The sequence below is a fragment of the Carassius auratus genome, unplaced genomic scaffold (genome assembly GCF_003368295.1).
Source record: "Carassius auratus strain Wakin unplaced genomic scaffold, ASM336829v1 scaf_tig00041982, whole genome shotgun sequence".
In the NCBI taxonomy this organism is placed as follows: Eukaryota; Metazoa; Chordata; class Actinopteri; order Cypriniformes; family Cyprinidae; genus Carassius; species Carassius auratus.
Window position 1 is genome coordinate 23,604 of NW_020526685.1, and position 26,022 is coordinate 49,625.

Below are 26,022 nucleotides of genomic sequence, written 5' to 3' on the forward strand. Positions count from 1 at the left end.
CCCCCGAAACCCTGGAGCACAAAACCAGTCTTAAGTCACATGGGGATATTTATAGCAGTGGCCAACAATACATTGTATGGGTCAAAATTATCAATGTTTCTTTTATGCCAAACATCATTGGATATTAGATCATGTTCATTGAAGATATTTTGGAAAGTCCTACCATAAAAATAACAAAACTGAAAATTTTGATTAAAATGCATTGCTTAGGACTTAATTTGGTTAATTAGTATAATTTATTTATATATTTTTTTATTTTTCAAAAAAATGTTTGCACCATAAGATTCCTGGTTATAAATAGTTGTATCTCGGCCAAATATTGTCCGATCCTAACAAACCATACATCAATGGGATGCTTATGTGTTTAGCTTTTAGAAGATGTATAAATCCCCATTTCCAATAAACTGACCATTAAGACTGGTTTTGTGTTCCAGGGTCACAAATGCTGGCAGCGGCAGACGGAAGGGCGAGCGCGCGCACGCGCCCAGCCGCGAGGGCGTGCACGTACAGCTGTACTAATGTGATGTCAGAACGCCGTTGAGCTCAAAAAATGTTAGCCTGTGTTGTTAAGTCGGAAAGCTACAGGGGATTTGCCAGACGGAAATAATACCGTTTTACCGCCTAGAAACACATGTACAGCACACATATTTGCGTATCGCGTTTTTATACGTTTTTCTATCCGCTTGCAGCGAGCGTCTTGGGTTTATGCTGAGAGAAAGTTGGTCGGTTATTTTGTGGGAGTGATGTCGAATCCTGGGACTCGAAGGAACGGGTCAAGCATCAAAGTCCGACTGACAGGTAACGTTAAAACACACGAGCTTCTCCGTCGTTTTAATTGTATCGTTGCTGGGTTAATTATCATGTTATACTTCTAGTTGGACTATCGGCGCTGTGTTTTGTTGCTTATGTGTGTATGGAAGGTTTAGCGACTACCCTGCTAGCTTGCAGGAGCCTGGCTCTTAATGCTAAAAGAATGCTAACGCGACAAGCAGTCTTTCATTTCACCATCATCTCTATAAACAGCACAATAGTCCGTGGACTTGCTTTATTTCCACTTATGTGAACGCTATCGGCCGAAAGCAGCTCCCCCTGCAAGGGTTGTGAGGTTGTTAGGTAGTCATAAATCAGCTGAGGATTAACCGGATGAAGCGGAGGCAGCTGTTTTCTCGCTTCCTCATCTGGATGGCTGTGTCTCTGTTAGATATTAATAAGACTGCCGACATGTGTGGCCGAATATTCATTAGTGTTTTGTGTTGTCTATTTATTATATTTGCTCACTTAGGCAAGTTTAGAAAGGGTTACAGTGCTTGGCTTTTCTATGCTAATATAAGTTACTCTTTCACAATCCACGGTTGGGGTTTTCATGGGCAGGATATTTTTTCCCTTCTCTATTGAAATCGCTTCTTTCTTGGAAGTGAACAGGATATGATTGATGCTTACTGATCTCATTGATATCATCACAGAGATCGTGGATGATTGCTCTCGACTTTCAACCAAATCTACTGTTGACATATAATACTGTTTATGGAATAGAAATATTATGCAAAAGCATGTTTCTGTTTTATAGCCAAGGTCCCATTAGTTAGTTAATGCATTAATTAACATTACCTTGCATGGAGCGATACATTTGTTACAGTAATTATTCATGTTTGTTAATGTTTGTCAGTAAAAACAATGTTAGCTCAGTCCCATTAAATAATATTAACAGCAGTTTTGATTTATAATAACGAATTAGTAAAGGTTGAAATTACTGTTACCTAAGAATAATAAATGCATTAAAAGTATTTGTTAACACTTTAGAATAATGGTCCATTAGTTGATGTTAGTTAATGCATTAATTAACATGAACAAACAATGAAGAAAACATTTATTACTGTATTTATTCATCTTTGTTAATGAAAATACCGTTATTCATTGTTAGTTCATGCTAATTCAGAGTGCATTTACAAATGTTAACAAGCACTACTTGATTTGAATAATGCATTAGTAAATGTTGAAATAAACATAAACTAAGATTAATAAATGCTGTAGAAGGATTGTTCTTTTTTAGATCATGTTAATTAAAGTAGTTAACTAACATTAAATGATGAACCATTCATATTTCGTATTTTACTTGGTAAGTTAAATGGTGACTCTTGTTCATGTTAGTGAATACGGTTAGTATTGTAGTGTTACCGCTTTTCCTCGCTTTCCTGTTAACAGCTGATGTATGCTACTAGAACAAGTGGACTACATGGGCATTTTGTCATTCTAATGTGAGAAAGTTTGATGTTTAGTTGGACGTAATAGGTCTCCCGTGGCTCCATTTTTGTCTGGCAGAACTATGTTGATGTCAAACTCAACACTACTATCCACTGCTTTGATGAATGCAGTGAAGACACCATATAAAGACATTTTGTTCCTACACAAACAAGGGAGCTCTGAATGAGCTGGTCTTTATTTTGCACAGATGTGTTTGTGTCTCACAACATCTCCTCTGTGGCCACTTGAGTTTGTTTGTGGAAGAGATGTCCACAGCAGAGGTGGATAGCGTTGTTGGGCCGCAGACAAACCCAGCGCCTCCAGCTGTGCTGCTTTCCCCCCTGGGCCCATGAAAGGAATTCTAATTGGACGAGGAATGTCTGTCTCATGAAACAATGAGTGTTGAATATCTTCAATGGCTGCTTCACTGTTTCGTCTCGCAGGGCATCTAAGTCCAGAGGATTTGGGTTACCAAAGCTTGCAAGATTTTTTTATCTGTATGATTTTCATCAGTAGATGGAGCAGTGCTGGGGTTTGTTGAGAGGATATTATTTTTCAGTGTTATTTTCAGCTTCTTGTTTGCCGGTATGTTTGGCAACCACTGCATTGAGTCTTATTAACAGCTACCTAAACATATTAGTGGGTTTGGGAATCATAAGGATTTTTAATGATTTTGCTTCTGATTCCTCTGTGTTCTTCTCTTTATTCTTGTTGTATTAATGTTTCCTGTAAAGCCCTTTGGTCTACAGTAGTTGTTTTAAATGTGCTCTAGAAATAAAGTTTTTGTATTGTAAGTTTGTATATGATTTTTTGTACTTGAACGAATTCTTTGGATAGTTCATTTACTCTCATGTTGTTTAAACCCTTTATTTCTTCTGTGGAACATAAAAGAAGATATCTTGAGAAAACTCAATGGACTCCAATGTTGTTTGGTTCCCAACTTTTTAAAAATATCTTTATTTGTGTATAGTCATAGAGGTGTGAAACAACATTACTTGTCGTCATTTACTTACCCTCATTTCTGAGCAGGTGATCATTTAAATGATGGTTTTAAATGTTTTTTTTTTTTTAATAAATTTTTGGAAAAATAAAATGCAGTTCTTATTGTACTCAATGCCTTCAGTAGTGTGGTGCTAAATGAGATGATTTCTGATTTCACCAGAACAGATTGATGAAAACACATTTTTAATGACTTTTTTTTTTTTTTTTTTTTTTTACAGTCTCTTTACTAGCCTAGGTGCAGTCATTCAAAATAGGCTTTAGACAAAAAAAAAATAATAATAATTTGGTAACATATTAACACAAATTTCATGTGTGTTTAACTTCATAACGGCATATGCACAACCAGTCATCACAAGCCTTTAGTGTAACATAATAACAATGACTGTTATTGGTTCATAAGGTTCAATACATTCAGTTCAACACAGGGCATGAGTCAGATCATTTCAGTATCAGCAGAAAAACCGGTTCTTGTACCCAACCTCATGCGTCAGCATGATCTTTTGGCAATAATGATCAAATTGTTTGTTGTCAACTTACATCACCTTTTTTTGGCACGCAGATTCCTGGTAGATTTCGCTGTGTTACGGTTTTATGCCATCAGACAAGTGTTGATAATCAACACCTTCACACTATAGTGTCTAGGAAGCTTTGACGGCAGTATGCTTTTTGTGACCTTAACAGCGAGGGGTTGTAGAAAAAAAGTTATTTTGCTTTAGGATCACTTTAGACTGAGCAGATCAAGGCAAGATTGAATGTTTGTTTATATATTTTTTTTCTGAATTCCTCCTCACTGAAACAAGTACATTAAGTCATTTGGGGGTACAGTGTTATGTTTAATGGCCTGAAATATTCTCCCGAATTCATTTAGCAGGATGTTGAAGTTTTTGATGTTTCATTTCTTTTTAGTTGTGTGCTTGTATTTGTATCTGTTAATGGTGTCTCTAGCAGTGCTTTTCCCTGCCTTGTTCATGCTTCTTTCCGTCTTTTAGTATGTCCGTTTTACTTTGGGTTTGTTTTTCACTCAACAGGAAGTAGGATGTGGCTTCTGCGATCATTTCTTTCCATTATTGAGCGATATTGTGGGGGTTTTGTGCACAGTACTAATACAGTTTATTCTGTGGTGCTTCGTGTTCAGTAGTTGATATGAAGAACCAAATTTAATTATCTATTTCTGCTTTTGACACGATAATTATTAGACTGCAACAACAAAAACATGCCTACTAAAACATGTGTTTTCAATTTCGAAAAGATTTCGAACTGTCTGAATATTTCTAAATTGATCACCTCCAACTAAATTGTTGAACCTGACTTTAGATTATTGAGATGAATGACATTTGTGACCTGATTATACCCTTCAGTAATTTCATTAGGGGGAAGTATTCTGTAAATATTTGTCATCATTGGAGCTTGCACCTCCTGGGTTTTTTTTTTTTTTTTTTTTTTTAAGTCTGCTCAGGAGTTATTGCCCTCATCATGGTTACAGAGTAATGAGGGAGAAATGCAAGTTTATTTTATTTTCTCATTGTTGTTTCCTCATTACTTGGAAAGGTCTGTGCTGATAATGCCCTGAGAAAGAACTTGATTTTGCATGTTTTCAACTCTGTTTCACCCTGAAGGTATTTTTTTGTGGATTAGTTGGGCTGTTTGGTTTTTATTGTTGTGTTAATGAATAAGGCAGTCTGGATGCAACCGTATAAGAATGCAAAGCATTACCAAGTCCTTCATTTGTATTCTACTTCTATTATAAGTTCTTTTTTTCACTGTTGCTGTTACATTTAAACACGCTCCCACACATGGGGATAATAAACTTTAAGGCCATGAGCATTCAGGCTTCAAAATGTTTGCTTGTTACTGTGAAACAGCTGTGTTTAACTTGTGGTGTTATTGAGACTTCGTTGTATACATCCAAAAACTGTAAAGCTACTAGGTGATTTGGCAAAGCTGTTTCTGAAAGTTTCTGTAGACTAAATGATGTGTTGATGCTTTCACTATTAGCATTTCTTTAACTAGATTCCAGGTGTGCTATTATTCAGTCCAAACAAAATACACAGTGGTGATTGAATAATTACTCATTATCAAATGCTTGCTATTTGTAGGTCTTGTTTTAAACCCGATTATACAGTGCATTTAATTTGATCAGGACAAATGTTTATTTCTTGCTAAGGAATTGTCATTGTGCTTGATGATTGCATGATGTTGCATTTTCTGATATTATTAGCTGTATAACGCTAGCCCAGGATGACCACTTGCATTATCATGTTTTGGTAGCATATTTGCTTTGTTCTCAAAATATTAGTGGTCTAACAGTTCAGAATTCCAGTGACTTGTTTTGCATACTAGTTTGATGCTCATTGTTTTTGTATTCTGACTTGGCACTTCTCAAGTAGCATTGCAACAGTAAGGAAATTGGAGACGTCCTCAAATAATTGTTTACACTCTTCAGCATTTTGTTTAGGCTACATAATGCAAATCTGTTAAAAAATGTAAATATTTGCAAGAAGAATGTGTATTTTCAGTAATCCTGTTATGCACCGCAGTGCAAATGTGCACTTAACAGTGGGTGCCAAACAGTGTGCATTACTGAAACCACCAATGTTTGCGGCAGATCAGATTTTGTGTGTGTGTATTGGGCTGCTTTTATGTGGTTCTAAATGATAGCTATCTGAACGTATAAATTCATGAGATTATTTCACAATTTTTGTTCATTAATATCCACCATAACAGCTTTTATTTAATATCTGTAGCTCCAGAACTATGTTTGGACAAGATGTCAAAAATGGCATATGTGCATTACGCCCTGCAGTGCAAATGCAGCCATGTTTGCCTGTTATATTTATATGGCATGATGTGCAGACATTAGAGTAGATGCTATAAATGATTTATTGAACATCCCATGTCCCCTTGCACACTCAACCTCTCCATAATCGTTTGCAGCACCTAATTGAAGCCTGGATTATGCTCTATGTACTAGGCTTTTGCTTGATATGGCCAGCTATTGTGGCATGCATCAGGTGAAGCTGCTTGAAAAGAGGCTTACTGCCTGCATGTGTATGTGAGCCTGTACAACAAGCAGAGGGCTGGACACTGGGAAATCCTGCTTATTCATTGAGCACTAGCAGCACTCTGCTGTTATCATTTGTTTCACGTGCTGCCTGCTTGTCTGTTTCCTCTCTTTCCTTATCTTTTTTTCCTCCTTGTCCTCTTGCACATGATCATTTCATGTTCATGAATGTGTAGGTATGTGAAGCATGTAGCTCCTCAGACATTCCTGTGCCTGATATTAATGTGAAGTCCAGCTGTGGGTTTGTTCGGACCATCTGCAGCACTGTAAACTAGGGTTGTACCGATAGACGATAGTATTGTGTATTGACGATAGTCAGAGATATCGACATATAATCAAGACTATATTAGGCTCATTCTCCTATTAATGTATTAGGCATGTCTGTGTCTTTTACACACACAGAGAGAGAGACACGTAGAACATGCAGACTTCATATTTAAATAGTATTTTTACGGCTTAATATTTACAGATACTAGTCAATTTAGCGATTTGAATTAAGTGTAATGACCTACTTTTGATTAATTCAAAATTTGACAAACTCTTTGACATTCCATGTTATTAAGTAAATTGTATTTTTATGACTGGATTCTGTAATTCCATTGCGGAAAACATTGGGCCCTACTATAGCATTTGTTTTGTTTTGTGTTAAACCTTTAGTCTTAATTTGAATCACTTTTGTACTCAAGGTTTTTCTTATGTATTTGTGATGTTCATGCACTTGAAGTCACACCATTTAACCTTGTGTGTTATGATAGACTCATCCCTTATATAAGACACTGCACCTTGATCAGAAGTGTCATAGGTGAGAGTAATTAGTATAAGACTTTGTACTGTGGTCAGTCAGTGTCAATGGCAACCAAATAGTTTATTTATTTGTATTTAATTTTTTATTGCTGGGTTAATTGTTAACTGAAGTAGTGACTTCAGTATTTCAGAACGTAGGAAATTAACTTTATACGTGGCTCACCACTTTCCAGACAAGTGGGAGGTCAGACTAGAGATGTGCAAAACCAAATTTTTATCATGGACTAGTCAGTGAGTTGCCTAAATGACCAGTTGATTTACGTTGATAGCCACGAGACCCTGATAAGATGTTTCTCAGAGACCTTTAATTCTAAATTCAATTTAAATCCCTGCCTCTAAAAAAAAAAACATAAGAAGAAGAAGAAATAAAGTCATTCATCCTCACAAACGTATCCTGTCCCCTTCCTAGACCTGTTTTAACTCAAAAGGTTAAATTTAATTAAATTTAAGTTCAGTCTTGCTAGGAAGCATTAAATTGTTCAAATGTGACAGTAAAGAAGTAGAAAAGAACTCTAATTTGAATAAATCTGTTCTCCTGAATTTGTTTATTCATCAATATGAATATGTCCTTTGTGTTCATGTGTGTGAGACTGCATTGTGGTCAGCTGCAAACAGTGCTGTGTTGTACAGTGGCGTAAGTCTGTGGGGCCTCCAGACAGGATGAAGAGCTCATATGGTGATTTTTAGCCTCCCTCAGCAGCCTGGCCGCCTCCCACGTGCCTCGTCTGGATTTAGGTTACTGCACAGCACCCAGGGGTCACTCAGCCACCTCCGCCAGGTCTCTGCCGGGCACACATACTGCTCCAGGACGCATTCTTTCAGCTGTTGTAAACAAGAACCGCTAAACGCAGGGATTGTTTTTCATCCTTTCAGACTTTAAGATGGTACTTTTCAGGATAAAGTTTCTAGTTTCTCTGCAATCCTCTCGGCTGTTGTCTCTGTGCAGGGCAGATGCTCATCGGAGTCACTATTCACCTTATTTTCCATGGCAACAACGGTGCCGCCATTTGCGCTCGTTTTGTCATCTTACTTCCGGCTGAGGGACCGGATGTAACGTACCTAAGCTAGTGGCTGGCTAGATAACAGAACGCAGAACGAACAGAAGTATGATATATGCTCAGTTAGGGGCTGCATAACAATTGTATTAAAAAATAATTGCACCAACGATGTAGCGAACACATTGTGACGCGGTCGGAGTGCTGTGGTGCACTTTACAATTTACACCCACCACCTAAAGAAGAGAAGCACCTGAGGAAATGGATGAAGGCGCTAAATTGAAGCGCCCACCCAAGCGCTCTTATGTGTGTTCGTACCATTTCATGGACGGGAAGGCGACTGACGAACACTTTTACCCCGAGAAATGGCTCGACTACGATGTCCCGTTAAAGAGGTCACGCCGGGGATGGAAAGGTTATCAGATTCGGGTAAGCTAACCTTAACTAGCTATGTGTTTGCTCGCCTAACGTTAGATTTATGAAGTCCGTTCTATGAATACATTTATGATCAGTAACAGGCAGTTAACAAAGTACAACGAATGTTCCATGATGACCATTGTCCACCCATTTATTTAATATTTAGGGTAGTACAAGATATTATAGTACATTACAATAGCTCACATTATTCCTGCTACAGAGATTGCAGGTGATAGCAGGCCAGCTAGCCTCATTTCTCATTCAGATACTGACCTACGTTTGAACACTACAGTTAATAGTGTGTATACTGTTTTGTCTCTAATGCATCTCTCTCTCTCACACACACACACAGTTCTAAGTTCGGGTCACATAATATATTAATTTTCATGATATTATTGTAAGTTCTAATGTAAAAATGTTGAATTATTTCCACAGATGTATCGATGACCGCCAGTGATGCAGTGGACAGCTGTGAGGGTGATCAGATCCACATGCCCCTGATCTTGCTGAAAGTCACCAGAAGTTACCTGCTGTGATAGTTATTTTTTATGAACCTTTACAAAGTCACCAAAAGTTACCTGCTGTAATAGTATAATGAACCTTTACAGTGTCACCTGACATTACCTGCTGTAAATAGTTTTTATTTATTTATCTTAATTTGATCTTTTTTTCATCTTTAATCTCTGATTTGAAGGAATAACTCATGTCAAGTTTGCAAGTTAATTCCATCTTGGTTTATTACATATGGAAATTAAATGTTGAAATTTTATAGGATGGTCAGTAGAAGGTGTCTCTTGCTTCCTGAAAACAACAAACACTGATCAATACATCACAAATGATTTTATACAACTTATATTAAATGATCCATGTTCTAAAAAACAAATCACAGTCTGTCTCTTGTTTAACACAACTGATTTAAAACAACTTATTTGATATAGTTCTTCACCCACACCCTCTACACCCCACCCCAATTACCTAATATCCTATCCTTAACCTAATTATTCTCATTCCTGCTTATTTACAAAGCTGCAACTATCTTGTTGAAAGCAGCAGGTAGCCTGTCTGAAACTCATCTGACACGAGGAAGCATACACTTAAAATAAAAGGTTTGTAGTCTAGCTACAGTCTTGGCACAGAATTGCTGATTGTGCGGCACATGTAACTTGCTGTGATGGAACCCAGATGAGCAGCTTACAGGCCCTCAGCCCTGTACAGAACATGGCAAACCTAAAATACATTTCAAAGATTTCACAGTTGTCTTATTTCAGAATCATTCGTTATTATTACACTTGACGTTTACCTTATTCATTGATTAGACTTGACGTACACCAACCAAATCTTACCTTTACCTTACCTTTTGCATATACACCGCAGAATTAAGAGGCAAGCTGATTTTCTGATCATATTTTTTTGGTAAAATTTACCAATTCCAAACCAATCTTAACTATTAATTTTGCATTTAATCTTTTATAAGTGATATATAATCTTTTTTTGGCTTGTTTTATCTGTAAAATAAAATCTGCCTAATAATTATGCATACCTGGATATAAGGCGTTTTTCACTTCCAAGTTCCAGCCTCCTCCTTTTCTAATGTGTAATTGATAAACGTTCACTTACCTTACTCCACTATGCAATTAAGTTATTAGACAAAATACTTAGTCTGATGATGGTCATCAAACACGTTATTATACTTTTAAACATTTATAACTTCGTGTATATTAACATCACACACACACAAAACTAACCAGCACCACGCTGAGAGGTTAGACTGCTCGACTGGCTGGTTGCACGTTCAATTTTAAAAAGAGGAAAAAACCCTCGCTGTGTAACAGTACACGACCAACTGTCTCACTATGTAAATACTGGTAAGCCTCGGTACATTTTTTTTTTAAATCATTTTTCCTTGCTGCTCCATCAACTCCTCCTGACAGGGCAGTTAAATATATAGGTTAACTCTGGCCACTTCTTCATATCGTCTAACATTACCCACGTTAACAGCGACGATGGATGGGACAATTTGAGACCATTTGATCGTCGTAAGACGTTTTCATCGTGCTCCCAATTTATAAAATAACGTTCTTTGTCATTTCTCCACAGTTATAGCAAACTATAAACAATCGTACAACTACTAAACTAGTAACCGGACGTGCCGTATCGGTTTAGCGGAAGTCGGATGACAAAATGCGGAAATGCGAAGTATTAAAAGTGGGCGGGGCGGAATAAGGTGAATAAGTATCGCTCATATCTCTACAGGGATGACAATTGACCAGAGGCCATTCTCTAAAATGACTGACATAAATAGCCTGTTTCTTTACAAGCTTGTTTTCCTGCTTGTCCTCTCTGTGTGAATTGAGTGCCCTCTGGAACCATTTAGCTTTCTCAAAGTGCAGACCAGACCCATTTTTAAGTTTGTTTGATGGCACAATAATCGTCATTGCATTTTGTATCGGAGTACTTCTGATGGAGTCAGACAAACTGTCAAGAGCAAAGACGGGCAGACATCTGTCTGCATTGTCACCATAAGGTTGCAGTCTCCCTGGTGTCGGCTCAGAGATGTGATTAATGCACCACACATCAGATTCAGGATGTCGTCCTCCTCCAGTCACTGCCGACTGAATGCATTCCTCTCATTCCTATGTATTGTGCTTTTAACCACTCGTTCCCCCAAGGTATTGCTCAGGTTTCCCTTCCTTTTCACGCCTGGTGACTCAGTGACGGGGATGTCTGCCCACCTGTCCCCTTCAACGTGCTTCCTCCTAGGGGAGCTTGGCGGATCCACCGAGGAAGTCGGAGCGACTGACCTACTGTATATTTGCTTGAGGAAATGTCTTGTCTATTCATGCACATGAGGAGGTTTAGCATTCCAGTTTAAACTTTTGGCCGACAACTCATTTGTTCGAGCTTGGATGGGGATATATTTTTAAAGGCCTCTGGCATTCTGATCGACCTTACAGAATGGCTTCCCACAGTTTAATCTTTTAGGATTTGGCCATGGAAAGGCGGAGAAAGAGAAACAAAGAGCCAGGAAGGAGGGTGGAGGATAACTAAAAGCTCATGGATATTTCATTTGCGCTGGGGGCCCGACGTCTTGTGTTTCAGCTTTGCGTATTGTGGGGCTTTACATGAGTGTGTGCAATACGGCCTTACTTCTATCCCTCCAGCCCTCACAACGCTGTAACTCAAACCTAAGCTGTGAATGGGAGGAGTGATGTGTGTCATCTCTGAATCTGGCAGGAAATGAGTCGAGTAGGCCACATTCTTCAACCCCAAATCAGTCTAGTTCATCACTCAATTAGAGTGATGGCTTGTGTATGCAAAGTCTGAATTGACTGTACAAGGGCTGAGAAATTAAACATAATAAAATCATAATTGCAAAATGGCTTAATTTGTTTTTTTACATTTTTTTGCCCATATCACCCAGCCCTACTAGAATTACTACTGTAAAATACAATTATGATTGCTGTTCCATTAAATACTCTATTTTAGTAATGGCCGATATATCGCATGCGATGGTCACGCATATTTCGTCAGTAAAGCCAGTTCCCTGAATAGTGGTAAATCACCTGCTTCCAAATGGAGCAGCATTTAATAGACAGAGCCTTAGATCACTGACAAACTACGCAATATCGTGTGCACCCCCCCACCCCCCCAATGCTTTAACCTCAGCAAACTACTTGCCTTGCAAACAGCTGCAAAACCCGCCAGAGACTCATTCCCATCTACTGAGTAATGTTTCTTTGGTTACACACGTGTTCTTTTGCTAATTAACTATGTGAACGGTCTTGTGGCTTGTGAACCAGCTCTCAGCCGTTACGTCAGGTAAAGCAGTACTTTTTTTAATTAAAGTCAAGGAATCAGTGGGTGGGATACTAAGAATAGAGCCTCTTTGGTCTCCCTTGCACCAAACCCTCATCAGTCACTACACCAGCTGTCCCTAATGCAAGATATTAAAGAAACACTACGCTGACTAGCAGAGACTATACTGTCTGGTTTAAAGTCGTGATTCTCAGTTAGTTTAGCTTGAGGGTTTTAAATTGGCAACTGAGTACCAGATTTGTTTATCATGCACAGTTGAATTTCGATGGTTTCATGCTCTTGCTATGCAATAATTGATTTCATAAACTTGCCAGTCAGCTGAAACCACATTCTTTTAGCAAGCAACTGTTTTTATTATATTATGGAGTTTCTTTTTCCTTGTGTGGTTGTGTTTATGGTTTTTGAGGATGCATGACACACAGCCTAATTTGTATGCCTAGTTTATTTCTACCATCTTACAGATTTTTGTCAAAAATGTGTTTGATTTGGGCACAGTCTCAGCAAAGAAAAAAAAGGGCCTATTAATACTTTTTTCTTTGCATTTCTAGGATTTCATAAAATTTTTCCAACATTCTGATTTAGCAGGTCGTCGAAATAAGCTTGCAGTCAGATTGGCTTCTGTGGGGTGTTGAATTGTGGGAAAGTCCAGCAAACCACATCCACGAGAGAGACTAATCAAACCTGCTGATTCACTCTCTTTCACTGGCATGTTGGGTCTATATCATAGGGTTGGCAGTGTCATCCACTATCCAATTATGGTATTATGATGAGTTGAGATTTATCACAGTGTATCAGATAATACCTCCTGCAGATGCAAAACCAAATAAAACTAGAGTAAAATCAGTTGTACTTATGAATACTGTGCTGGCTTACAGGAGTTTACAGCCACCAACAAACAGTTCTGATTCGCAGCTTGTAGAGTTGATGTTTTTGAGCTGCTAATCCTCTGTAATGAAATGGTTAAGATGATGGATGATCTCCCACGTCTGATAACACCATACCAGACTGTTTGGCCTCCTATCAAAGGGCTAAATGAAAGTGCACGGGCAATGCTGTTTGTACAGCACCGGGCAGATCTCCACGAATCCGCACTGGGCAAATAACTCCCGCTGAACTCGCTGCTTTTTTATGTGTTCAGCAGGGTTGTTTGTCAATTTGTGCAGCTGGGCGGCAGGAACTCTGAAGTGTTGTGCGTGTTTGTTCTGCCCATCACCCACTTTGATTAGGCAATGGTTAATGCAACAGGAAAAACCCTCTTTAAAAGCCCTAAACCGATGTGTACTGCTCTTGCACTTCATTTAGAGGAGCTTGGCCACATTTGAGAAGGGCACTCATGTGTTTTCCTGTTAGTACTTGTCTTGTGATCTGTCGTACAGCTTCATTTCAAGTTTTTTGGCACCAAGTTTTATCTGGTTTTCTTCCGTTTTAAAATCATTGCTCTGTTGACTAAACTTATAGATCCATCATGTAAAGGAATATCTATCAAACTGAATCAGAGAGAAATGTATGAAACTTTGTGTTTTTAAAGCAAGCAGCAGAGATGGTCCTCACTGCAGAATAAAGATGAACAAAAAGAACGAAAAAAATGTAGCGAGCTGGGAACAAATGTGCCAGGACACATTACCTGTTTATTTTGCGAACTCGCAGTGTGAAATGAGTTTAAGATTATTTATTTTTATATGAAAAATTCATATTTTTGTTCAGCAAGGATGCATTACATATGGCTATGGTTACATGCACAATTTTTGGTTCAATCAGACTGAATTCATTCCGATTCATGAATCTGAATGTAGTGTTTACATGAATGCTTAATAAAGTGATCGGGTTGATGTGGATGTTTATGTTACAAACTTCAAATCGGAATTGATTATTATTTTTTTTTTACATGTGCACACTGCACAAATATAGAGTTCCACACTGTTTACACATAATAACCACTCTTCTACACCGTTTCTTTATTTGTCTTTATCAGCAGAATGACCATTTAAGGATAAATATACATATAAACCACTGTGTCGTGATGCTTATGTTTATCACACAGTAAAAATGCCTCTCCCAGTTTGCCTGTGGATGAGAATAATAATAATAATAATTAATAATTTGTTACATTTATATAGCGCTTTTCTAGACACTCAAAGCGCTTTACATTGTCAGGGGGTATCTCCTCATCCACCACCAGTGTGTAGCATCCAACTGGATGATGCGACGGCAGCCATATTGCGCCAGAACGCCCACCACACACCAGCTTATTGATGGAGAGGAGACAGAGTGATGAAGCCAATCAGCAGATATGGGGATTGTTAGGAGGCCATGATGGTCAGAGGCCAATGGGCGAATTGAGCCAGGATGCCGAGGTCACACCTCTACTCTTTTCGAAAGACATCCTGGGATTTTTAATGACCACAGAGAGTCAGGACCTCAGTTTAACGTCTCATCCGAAGGACGGTGCTTGTTGACAGTATAGTGTCCCCATCACTACACTGGGGCGCTAGGACCCACACAGACCACAGGGTGAGCACCCCCTGCTGGCCTCACTAGCACCTCTTCCAGCAGCAACCTAGTTTTCTCAGGAGGTCTCCCATCCAGGTACTGACCAGGCTCAGCCCTGCTTAGCTTCAGTGGGAAACCGGTCTTGGGCTCCAAAGCAAAGGCAAATACAAAGCAAAGAATGCTGGGAAGTTGTCCTGCTCCACTTCACAGCTGTGTACTAAAAGAAGGAGAGTTTTATAATGACAGGACACGCATTCATACAACACTTTATTCAAAAGGAAGATTATTACTCTATTCCTGCGTCATTGCACATGCGCAGTCCTTACAGTTTCAGGGTTCAGTCCGATCGAGTGTTTACATGCACTCTCAATCGTATTAGAAAAGGAATAAACCACTCCCTTCAATCAGATCAAAATTTCATTCCAATCGAGCACAGTCCGACTGATTACAAATGGATTATTTGGTTGCATGATTTCTCTTTCAAATAAAAGCGGTTCTTTCTAACTTTATCCTGATTTTAGGCAACACAACTGTTTTCAACATTGATAACAAGAAATATTTATTGAGCAGCAAATCAGCATATTAATGGTTACATTTTGACATTTTTGCACTCAGGAATTAACAGTATCCATCTGCTTTTCTGAGCCAATAAAATCCTCTCATGTGAGCTAATTGGTTTATATGGAGGGGATGTTACAGCCCTGACTGCCTGTGATGAAAGTTGTGTCTGACAGCAAAGTTTCTGCCTCCATTCCTCCTTTGTTTCCGTGGATACAGATGTGGAAAGCTCCTTAGGGAAGGTAGGGTGGTAAAGCTTCCAAATATCTGCCGCATGTATATTTGATTGCTCTGTGACTGCTGTAGTTACACCTCTGTCACTTCTGAGGCATCTGCCTCTGCTCCGTCATACCTGCAGATTTTGATCTGTGCCTCTTATGCATGGCGGCTCCTCCACTTGGGTTATTAGTTACCAGAGTAACCAGTTATTGGGAGGTGATGGACCGCCTGGAGGATAAAAGACAGGATGACTACGGACTACGGAGCCAGCCACCCCACTCTTCTTGTGAATGCTGAGATGAATTTCACAGCTAATGAGGCAGTGCCCTCCCCAAGTCATGGAGCTGTGTGTGGGTGCTAACAGAGGTATGCCGTTTGGCTCTTCTGTCCACAGCCATGGATTTCCAGCTCTCTGACCTTTTGAAGATCCTGTCCTCTTGGCTCATTATTAGGGCATAAACTATAACGTGCACTAGGGCAACATGAAACCTCAGCATAGACCAATTAGTGGCTGAGCTTGCATGATTCCTGCTTTATAGAAACTGGCTGTCTTTTCTCAACTTCAGTCGGTTTCTTCACTGTACTGTCAGGTGGATTTTAATAAATAAATAGCCTTCTGCAGGGATACTGAGAATACATAAATGAAAAAAAAGTGTACGAGTGCTTTTTGCTGTCTTTGCCACTTTTGTCTAGGATCCTGATTTTAACAGCAGAAACACTAGCTTGTTTTTCTTTGATGTGCACACTAGGATTGAGGGAAGATGCTTCTGTTGTCATCAACTGGAACAAGTCAAAAAGATCTTTTAATGTTATTTTCAGTAGTACTTAATGAGATTGTTCAATTATTATGTGATTTATTATTTACATTATTACTGTATAACATAGGGCTGGGCGATTCATTGAAAAAGTAATCGAAGCTGAAATTTCCTCTGTTAAAATCATGTTAATACATTTCCCAGGGATGCCAGGTCCATGAAACACAACAAGCCCGATTGCTGTTCAAAACTAGCCCAATAGTGTTTTTTCCCCGGAGCTTTCCCCTCCATCAAAATTGCAGTATGTGTGATTTCTTTAATTAAAAAAATTGACTAAATACACAGCAGCTGCCTAAATTGGCAATTCTGACTTTAAAAACGTAAAAAAAACAACAAAAAAAACATACTACCGTGTTGGTGCTAGTAGCCTCGTGGTTATTGTGTCGACATACTGCACTCACAGCAACCTGAGTTAGATTCCCATCTCTAGGTCCTTTTTGACAATCCCACTCTCTCTCTCTCCTCCCAGTTTCTAGATGTTGTGTATCTCTGCTGTCCTATCTATTAAAATGCATAAAAGCCCATTAAAATATCTTTTTAAAAATAAAACAAAAAAAGCATACAACCACATGTGTAGCCACGTGACTCTGTCCATTCAGTGACATGGAAGCAACCTAGAACTCTAACACAGTCATCAAACCAACCGGATGTGCTTTTTAGAATTTTTTTTTATGTGCAAATATACATTTTACACTAAAACTGAGATGTCACTTTTATCATAAGAAACGTTAATTTCAAGACGTGTGGTTTGATTTCAGTTGTTCAAAATAATAAGTAAATAACCATAAATAGTTATTAGGGTTGGGCCTATAGATGATGCCATCGTCCATTGCCGATTGTTGTTAGACATCATGATGTTGCGCTGGCATCGTGAACCCAACCCCGCCTCCCCCCCACCCCCTTTGAGTGCACGATTTTTAGTTCCACTATCACTTTTGAGATTCGTGACCACTCATACTCTATTTATACTATATAGCTGGCAGTACTTACAGCAGGGATAGGCAACTTCGGTCCTGGAGGGCCACTGTCCTGCAGAGTTTAGCTCCTACCCTAATTAAACACACCTGAACAAGACAATCAGTGTTTTCGGGATTACTAGAAGGTAACTCCAGGACTGGAGTTGCCTATAGTCTGTCCACACCGGATGCGACAAAGCGACCGTTGAAAATCATTTGAAATTTTGGTCAGCATGTCATAAATATAACACAGCCGCAGTTTATTGTCAGAGATTTGTGTTGTCATGCCACATCCAGTGTAGACAATCACCGATTTTACTTAATTCTATTTCTCTGATCTATATATACGGAGTCTCTTATTATAGATGAGTTGTTCTATAGTATTTTTTTGTCGCACTGCTCTCATCCGGTGTAGACACGGTGTTAGGTTGTTTTCCCTTATAAGGATTCATGCTTTACACATTACCCAACCCTAATGTGTAAGTTATTTAGAAATCCTTCAATTATTTTAAAATCACAAAAATAAGAAATGCACTCTTCCATTAGAAAACAAAACCCCACCTTTAATAGTTGAGCGTATTTACAGTACAACCCTTGTCAGTGAACTCTGAGGGCAAATATATAAATAAATGAATTAATGATTCATTAATTGTTATTGAGGTAAAATGTTCAATTAATCAAGAATTAATTTAGTTTTTCCAGCCCTAGTATAACGTTCCTCCACCAGAACTTAAAAGGAGATGTTATTAAGAATATTTCAGTTGCATCATCCTTATAAAAAAAGTTATTGGGGTCCAAAACAACATTGGACTCCACTTACTTTTATTCTGTTACCATGGGAATTTTTCAAAATACGTTTTTTTGTATTGCCCATAAAAATGTTCTGTATATTTGGAATCATGAAATGGACAGACTGACCTTTTAACATTTCCCCAGTGTAATAATTACCACAACCATACTGAAAAAGGTCATTTGAGCGATTGGACGTAAAAGATTTTTCTGCATCATTCCTCGGCTATCAGATTAATGTTTTTGGGTAACCGTGTAAATTGGTGAAAGGGACATATTGCAACCATTTTAAAGTTTATTTGTATGTTCATAAATTGGATGGTTGCCAGGCAAGTTGTTTAGAATGTCATTTGTTGTTCGGCATTCATTTGCACTGTGCCTGTTCTGACAGGAGCACACATGAATTAGTCCTGTGACCTCATGGGAGAAATGAAAAACTCTTTAGAGGTAGGACACAGCCTTCCTCTATTTGTCCAGCAATACTCACACAAAACAGACAATTCCGAATCCACCATTGTCAAGCTGCACTGCATATGATGCCCACTGTTTCCTGTAGTGCTGTGACTGCAGTGCACTATAGGCTTGTGCGTTTTGCACTATAGTGTATATTTCTCTTGTTCAAAATGATGCAGGTCACTGGTTTGCTATTGCCTTGTCCTCGGTGTATTTTTGAGAAGATGAATATTGCTGACCACACCTGCTCCGTTTCACACCACAGCATGCCAAACATGAGCTGACAGCAACCGTATTCACAAATGCTGCTTCTCTTAAGTGCACCAAATCCCATTGAAAAGCGTGAAATCACATTACAGCCTAACACAGAATGACCTTTGATAATTTCACATTGGGTGAAGGCTAGCCAAGAAAAAAAAATCCCTCTCAGGCAGATGGCTTAAGCTTTACATATCCAGGGAAAAGCTGTGGATTTGGGGTGCTGACTAACAGTGTTGAGAGGAAGTCTGTCTGATTTATTCTGTGCAGGCTGTGCTTGGACGGCACCAGTGGCCCCTTTTAGGGGACTAGAGGAAAGGGATCCTGATCATGTCAGTTAGTCAGTGGAATGAGGCCCAGCTCTTTCTTTAAAGCCATCTCTGCAGATAAATGCTGCTTTCAGTCATGCTCACATCAGCAGCAAAGCTTTTAAATGCATCAGAGTTTCAGGTTTTTTTTTTCTATGTTCGTAAGTGGCGCATCTGTTGATTTATTGAATGATTTTTTTTCTTTCTTTCTCTTTCAGTATTATGTGCCAAGAATCTGGCAAAGAAAGACTTCTTTCGTAAGTATACCTCATTTCACCTCCTTTTTCACAATCCTTTGGTGTACCTTAAACTTCACCACAAAATGTACATTTTTCTCTTTATTGGTCCACGTCCCTCCAAACAAAACTATACAAAAAAGGAACATTTTTGAATAATGTGCTTGTTGCTCTTTTCCACGTAATTACAATAAACTGGGCATTCAAGCTTCAAAAACGGACCTTAAATGTTTGAAAGCAGTAGTCCATGTCAATTGTGCACTATTTTCAAAGTCTTCTGAAATCAGACTAACTCTGTCAAAGTAAAAGACTAAAGTTGAAGTCATTATTTCATGATACAGCACTGTGCTAACTGCTTTAAAATCATTTAGACTATTTTTGCAGTTTTTAATTGGATCAAGAATTATATTGAAAAGAACAATTGAGTTCACAGATTGGACGTCACTACTTCTCTCTTGAACTTTCATAAATGCACCAAGGTGAGTTTGGGTGGAAGGATGACACAAAGCTATCAAATGATTTCGGAGCCATGAAATTTAGCGCATGCGTTTTAAGAAACATTTCAGTGATACTTTGGGTTTCTTTTATTTTGGAGTTTGACAACATTCCTCATTCAGTTAAAATGTAAATTTACATTTACGTTGAAAAGAGTTGCAAGGGTATTCTTCAAGTTCACCTTTTGTGTTTCACATAAAGTTAAAAGCGTTTGAATTAGCTTTTGGGAAAACTGTTAATCGACTTCAAATCCCCCTCAGAAATGGCTGTATGAACGAACCATTTGTGATTCTGGAGCATTAGTGCCTCTCTCCTCTGAGTTGTTCAGCCGCCCACTGGCTGCTTTTATCACTGGGGGAATACACATCCTCATTCAGTGGCTCCTCATCAGATTCCACCCACTACAGCATTGAGCACACTTCACTGTTCTGCAGTCTAGGCTCTCCATCCCAGCTGCTCTGACTGACAGCCTTGTTTGCCCCACTGGCCTCATCAGTGTGTGTTCCACATATTATTCAAATGCCTGGTGTGCGTCATTCATAGATCTAGTTTCTGTGCCATGTCCATTATGCTTCTCGTATAACAAAAGACCACATGAGAATGTGTGACGAAGACAAGCCAAAACAAGACCAGTTGTCCCTGATAATTATACGTTAAATTATTAGCATTAATGCCTTACAACAGATGCAGCATGTATTTAACAGTAATATTTTCAGCGGTATTCGCTCTTTATTGTTTCGAGCCACCAAATGAACGGTCCACAGAGCATGAGACTGTCCTTTCTATAAGTCACACCTAAGTATAAGTCGCATCAGTCCGAAACTACGTCATGATGAGAAAAAAACACATAAGTCGCACTGGACTATAAGTCGCATTTATTTAGAACCAAGAACCAAGAGAAAACATTACCGTCTACAGCTGCGAGAGGGGCGCTCTGTTTTCAGGGGTAGACTACAGGAGCACCGAGGAGAATAGAGCACCCTCTCGCTGCTGGAGACGGTAATGTTTTCTCTCGGTTCATGTCAAATTAATTTTGAGAAGTCACACCTGACTATAAGTCGCAGGACCAGCCAAACTATGAAAAAGTGTGACTTATAGTCCTGAAAATATGGTATTTAGGCCAAAGTGGGCGAAGATAAAAACTTTTGGCATTATTTTATCGGTGTTATTAAAAAATAAGATCAACGATACACAGCTACACATAATATACAAATAAAACTGTGTTTTATTTTCAGGTACAATAGGTGTATTTAGCAGGAGCATTCTAGAAATTGAATGAACAAATATAAACATAAAACACTATATAGACTCCTGTTAAAGCAACTGTTAAAAAAAAAAGTTTTTAGTCAACAGTAGGTAGTTATTTTTTTTCTCTTTTGTGTTTTGTTGTATTATTAACATTTAAAGAGGTAGATTACCCAAAAATAAAATTGTCATCTGTCTGTCAATTTGGACATAGTGTTTTATTGTTATTCCATCATTTACTCACTCAAAAGTAGTTTTAAACCTGAAGTTTCTTTCTTCTGACGAACATAAATGCTTTTGAAGAACACTGAAAACCAAACATTTGCTTGGCCCCTTTGGCTTATTTCCTACTATCAAATTCATTGTGGACCAGCAACTGTTTGGTTACCCACATTCTTCAAAATATCTTCTTTTGTGTTCAGCAAAATAAAGAAATTAATACAGGTTTGGGACAACATGTGAGTGAGTGAATAATGACAGCAATTCAATTTTAGGGTGAACTATCCCTTTAAAGGGTCATGAAACCCCCTGTTTCAGCGCTGGTTAGTTCTCACCACAGTTGAGAAAAAAAAGTGGGTGTGGTGAGGAGCAGAGGTGGAAGAAGGGAAACAGAAAACACAGACAACTTCCAGTTCAGACAGTTTCATTTCACTCCCTTCAAGTTAAAACCATTTGCACTCTGCATCATAAACCATATATATGAATGCACTGTTGCACCTCTGATAACTTTTAAGGCTTATTCTGCGTCGTTTATATAAGCCTTTTGATGGATTGTGTCATGGAGCTGTAAAAACAGTTATACTCACTAAGTGAATGAATCGCTTTTGTGCCTAACTCTTATAACAAAGCAAAAACAAACAATCTCCTTCCATCCATGACCATTTCTCTTGGTTAATGTAAGCGGTCTCACAATGACATTTTTAAACTACAATCATCCAACATAAATGTTTTGTCACTGTTGTAGCAATTTCAATTAAAGGACTGAGACAAAGTCTTTTGAATATTTTCCTGCAAGAAAAGTTTGACAGTCATAGTCATCCAAGTTGACTACAAATTGTGACAGAGGAAACACCCAAACTCACATTTACACCTTCATCAAATGCGGATGCTTTTGATCGCATCCAATGATAATGCATTTTCAAAAATATATTTCCATTTAAGGTGTCTCACTATGTCCTCCTGGTGAGTTTCTAAGAATTTAATGCAAATCATTTTCGAAGTAGCCAGGGCGTCTAAGAAACTTAAAACAACATTTCTGTATCACACACTTGTCTTGCACACATACACAAATAGATTTCCTGTTATGTCTCAGCTCATCAAAAACTCAAGCTTACTGAAGCAACCTGAAGCATTCAGAAAAAGTCTAAAGGACACTCTTTAGTACAGTGAAGCTAATTTAATATTTCAGATAGAAATGCAATTTCCTCCAGTCACCCCAGTGTATTTGTTTTTCAATTTATGTTGTTGATATTATATCAACATACCTAAAAAGAACTTTGATTTCAAACTCTGATAGAATTAATTTGAACTTAAAAAGACAAGTAAACAGTCAGTAATAAAAAAGAATAGATAAATGACAAGCAATGGCACAAACAAATACAATAACAAACTGAATGATCTATTTAAATGTAAAATAACACTGGTTGCCATCTCTTTAAGACCTCATGCACACATCTAACTGTTATACAAGTTTTGTTTCTCATCTTTTTACATTCACTTAATAGCCTATATACTGACAATGTTTAGTATAAATCGACTGTTTATGTGAATACTCATCAAGACGGCATTTTGACAATTTTTATATGTATCTGGCCATTTATGCGCAATAATGCACAACACAACTTTTTTTCTGTAGTCATTCTCTCTCAGATGCGGCTCTATGTACGCACACTTTATGTGTGAGCTCACAGAAAGTGGTTTCTCAGTTTAAATTGTAGACTCAAAAGCATTTGCAAATGATACATTCCGTAATTTGTCCCGAGCGACTTAAAATGTTAAAATATTTGAAGGAATTTCCCACCTTACAAGTGCAGACACTGAAACAACTGAAATACTGAAAACACTTACCAGTTTGTATCAAAAAGCTGTCCAAATTTTGGCAACACTGCTCACAGTCTGAAGCGTCTGTCATAGCAAGTCAACACATGCTGTTGTGAATAATTAAGCGAAGCGTCTTCTCATAGGATAAGAACGCACAGTATCATGAATAATTAATAGACAACGACACGTCATCGAATTATGACGTCAACAGGATGTCGATTTTAAACCCAGAAAATGAAAATGGCGCAAAAAAGCTTACAATAATCAAGTTTTCTCCAACAGTTAAAATTATCGGATGCTAAAATTTGTCTTCTATGGCAATGTTAGCCCCTGCTTAAATGTCAGAAAAAAATTGTCTGGGGTTTCATGACCCTTTATTGACAGTCGGCTGCATGTTTAATACTGTCCCTTTTAAGAGCTGCATGCATCTTATATACAGACATGCATCCATTTTTTTCTTAACAGTTTACTTTTATTTTAGACTTTAATTAGTTCAGTAATCGGGTGCTGTTTGACAGGCTTTTTAGTGCGCACACTTCGGGAGTATGCACTCAGAAAAAGCGCACATCAGAACAACACGTAAATAAGATATTAAACTGGCAAGGCTTTAAAGCACATCCAAAAATGTACTTTTGTAATTGCGAGTAAGTGCAGTATCCCATGAGAGTAACTCTACCGCTGAGTTAACACTGATGTGAATGTATGTGGCATTCTACAGTAACGTAATATTGAGACTGAGACGACAGAAATGCAGTTGATTAGAATGTGCTCTGTAGCTCGATATTACGATACTTCTTCAAAAGCAGACTGTGGAGACATTTTTATCATCCACAATCAAAAATCATCTTATCGCACACTCATAATGTCTAGTGTTTTAAAATCTGTTCAGAAGTAATATAGTGTATTCCAGCCTTTACAGAACAGTGATATTTATGTGGTACAAATACAGCCAGGATCACTAAATTGACAGAATCAAGGAGGAACACAAATTTAAAATAAAAAAAACTAACAAATCCTAGTGTATATAACTAATTTAAAAAAAGTGCATGTAAAATGACTTTCAGAGACTGTGTGTAAGCGATTCTGTAATTTGGCAACTGAAAGTCATGTTGCTCCATGGTCATTCTTTTTGGTCTGGGGATCTGTAAAGCCATCCAAATATTTGCAGTCTATCTACATTTTAGCAGCTGTCATTGTGGAAGCTGCTTAGCTGTCCAGATTGTAACTGTCCTCTGTTGTTTATTTGTCTTCCTGCCACACTGTCGTTCTGCTGCAGGGTTGCCTGATCCTTTCGCCAAAGTGGTGGTGGATGGCTCGGGTCAATGCCACTCTACAGACACGGTCAAAAGCACATTGGACCCAAGTGGAATCAGCATTACGACCTGTGAGCAAATTCCTCCATAAAGTTACTGACGGATACATTTTCTGTTCTGTTCTCAGTAGTATTCATTATGTTTTAATTATGTGATTTATGTGTAGATGTGTTAATTTAGCTTTAAAATAATGGAAACATTATTAGCTAGTGTTTTTAAAAGGAGGAAGTTGCTAAAGAGAGTCTTTCCGCAGTTATATTGGGAAGACCGATTCCATCACCATCAGCGTATGGAACCACAAGAAGATCCATAAGAAGCAGGGTGCGGGTTTCTTAGGCTGTGTGCGGCTCCTGTCCAACGCCATCAGCAGACTAAAAGACACAGGCTGTGAGTGGGATACTTGTATAGCTTACCGTAATCTCTTCATTGTGCCATATCACAGTCGTTTCATGTCTTCATTAAATTTGTGTAAAGCTGTGTACCTGTAGTCTGTAAAAGTTTGATGGCCTAGTTTAATGACATCTCGTCATTTATCTATCACACCATCAGACCAGCGTTTAGACTTGTGCAAGCTGAACCCATCTGACAGTGATGCTGTTCGTGGACAAATCGTTGGTACGTATTAAACACTGCAGTAGAACTTTTACAGAATTTTTCAGATAAATTGGCCCAATATGTATTTAGCCGCTTTGGTGACACTTTTAAAATAAGTATGTATTTGCACTAGATAACAAAAATGTAGTGTTTATTGTAACAAGTGGAGTTTTTTTTCATTCAGAACAGTTAAGACGCAATTTGGCTCATTAAAGTGAAGTTAGTTCTGAGAAAAGCATTATTTGTTTGTTTTCTTTTGTAATTTTCTCTAAATTCAAATGTCTACTATCAAACTAATGAATGCTGAATCATTCTTTGAACTAAATGACTTTTCTTTAACCATATTCTTTATTTTTGTAGTGAGTCTGCAGACCAGAGACAGAATTGGCAGTGGAGGGCCTGTGGTCGACTGTAGAGGACTGGTAGAGAATGAAGGGTGAGTCAATTTTTTGTCTCCGAGGATGCACTTTTTTTTTTTTTTTCAGCACAGACTGGCTACCTGCCCAGATAAAGCACTTTATTTGAGCTTCCAAAAGACCTGTTAGATTCACAGTTCATTACATCAATACCCAGACCCACTGAAATGTTGGTGTGACTGTTTGTGTCTTAACACCTGCTCTGAATGTGTATGTTTCAGGCCTGTCTTTGAAGACTCGGGGCCCGGGCGGCCTCTCAGCTGCTTCATGGAGGAGCCCATGCCATACACCGATCCTACAGGAGCCGCTGGCGGGGGCAACTGCCGTGCACTTGAGTCGCCCAATCAGGAGCAACGGCTCCAAGCACAACGCATCAGAAACCAAGATTCTAGAGGGCATGCACACACCCCCCAAAACAGACCACATGGACACCAATCCCCTGACCTCCCTGAGGGCTATGGTAAGATAGAGCATTAGAAATAGCGGAGTAGTAAAAATGAA

The 26,022-nt window shown here is 38.5% G+C and overlaps 1 protein-coding gene across 1 annotated transcript; it reads left to right on the forward strand.

The window, feature by feature from the left end:
* The first annotated feature begins 509 nt into the window (after positions 1 to 509).
* LOC113085600 (E3 ubiquitin-protein ligase SMURF1-like) lies at positions 510 to 26,003 on the forward strand. Its single transcript, XM_026255205.1, has 7 exons — positions 510 to 798; positions 19,401 to 19,439; positions 24,475 to 24,582; positions 24,765 to 24,898; positions 25,061 to 25,126; positions 25,466 to 25,541; positions 25,743 to 26,003. Exons 3-7 carry the CDS (start codon positions 24,521 to 24,523, stop codon positions 25,996 to 25,998), a joined length of 594 nt encoding a protein of 197 aa, XP_026110990.1. The 5' UTR covers positions 510 to 798; positions 19,401 to 19,439; positions 24,475 to 24,520; the 3' UTR covers positions 25,999 to 26,003.
* Positions 26,004 to 26,022: the final 19 nt, after the last annotated feature.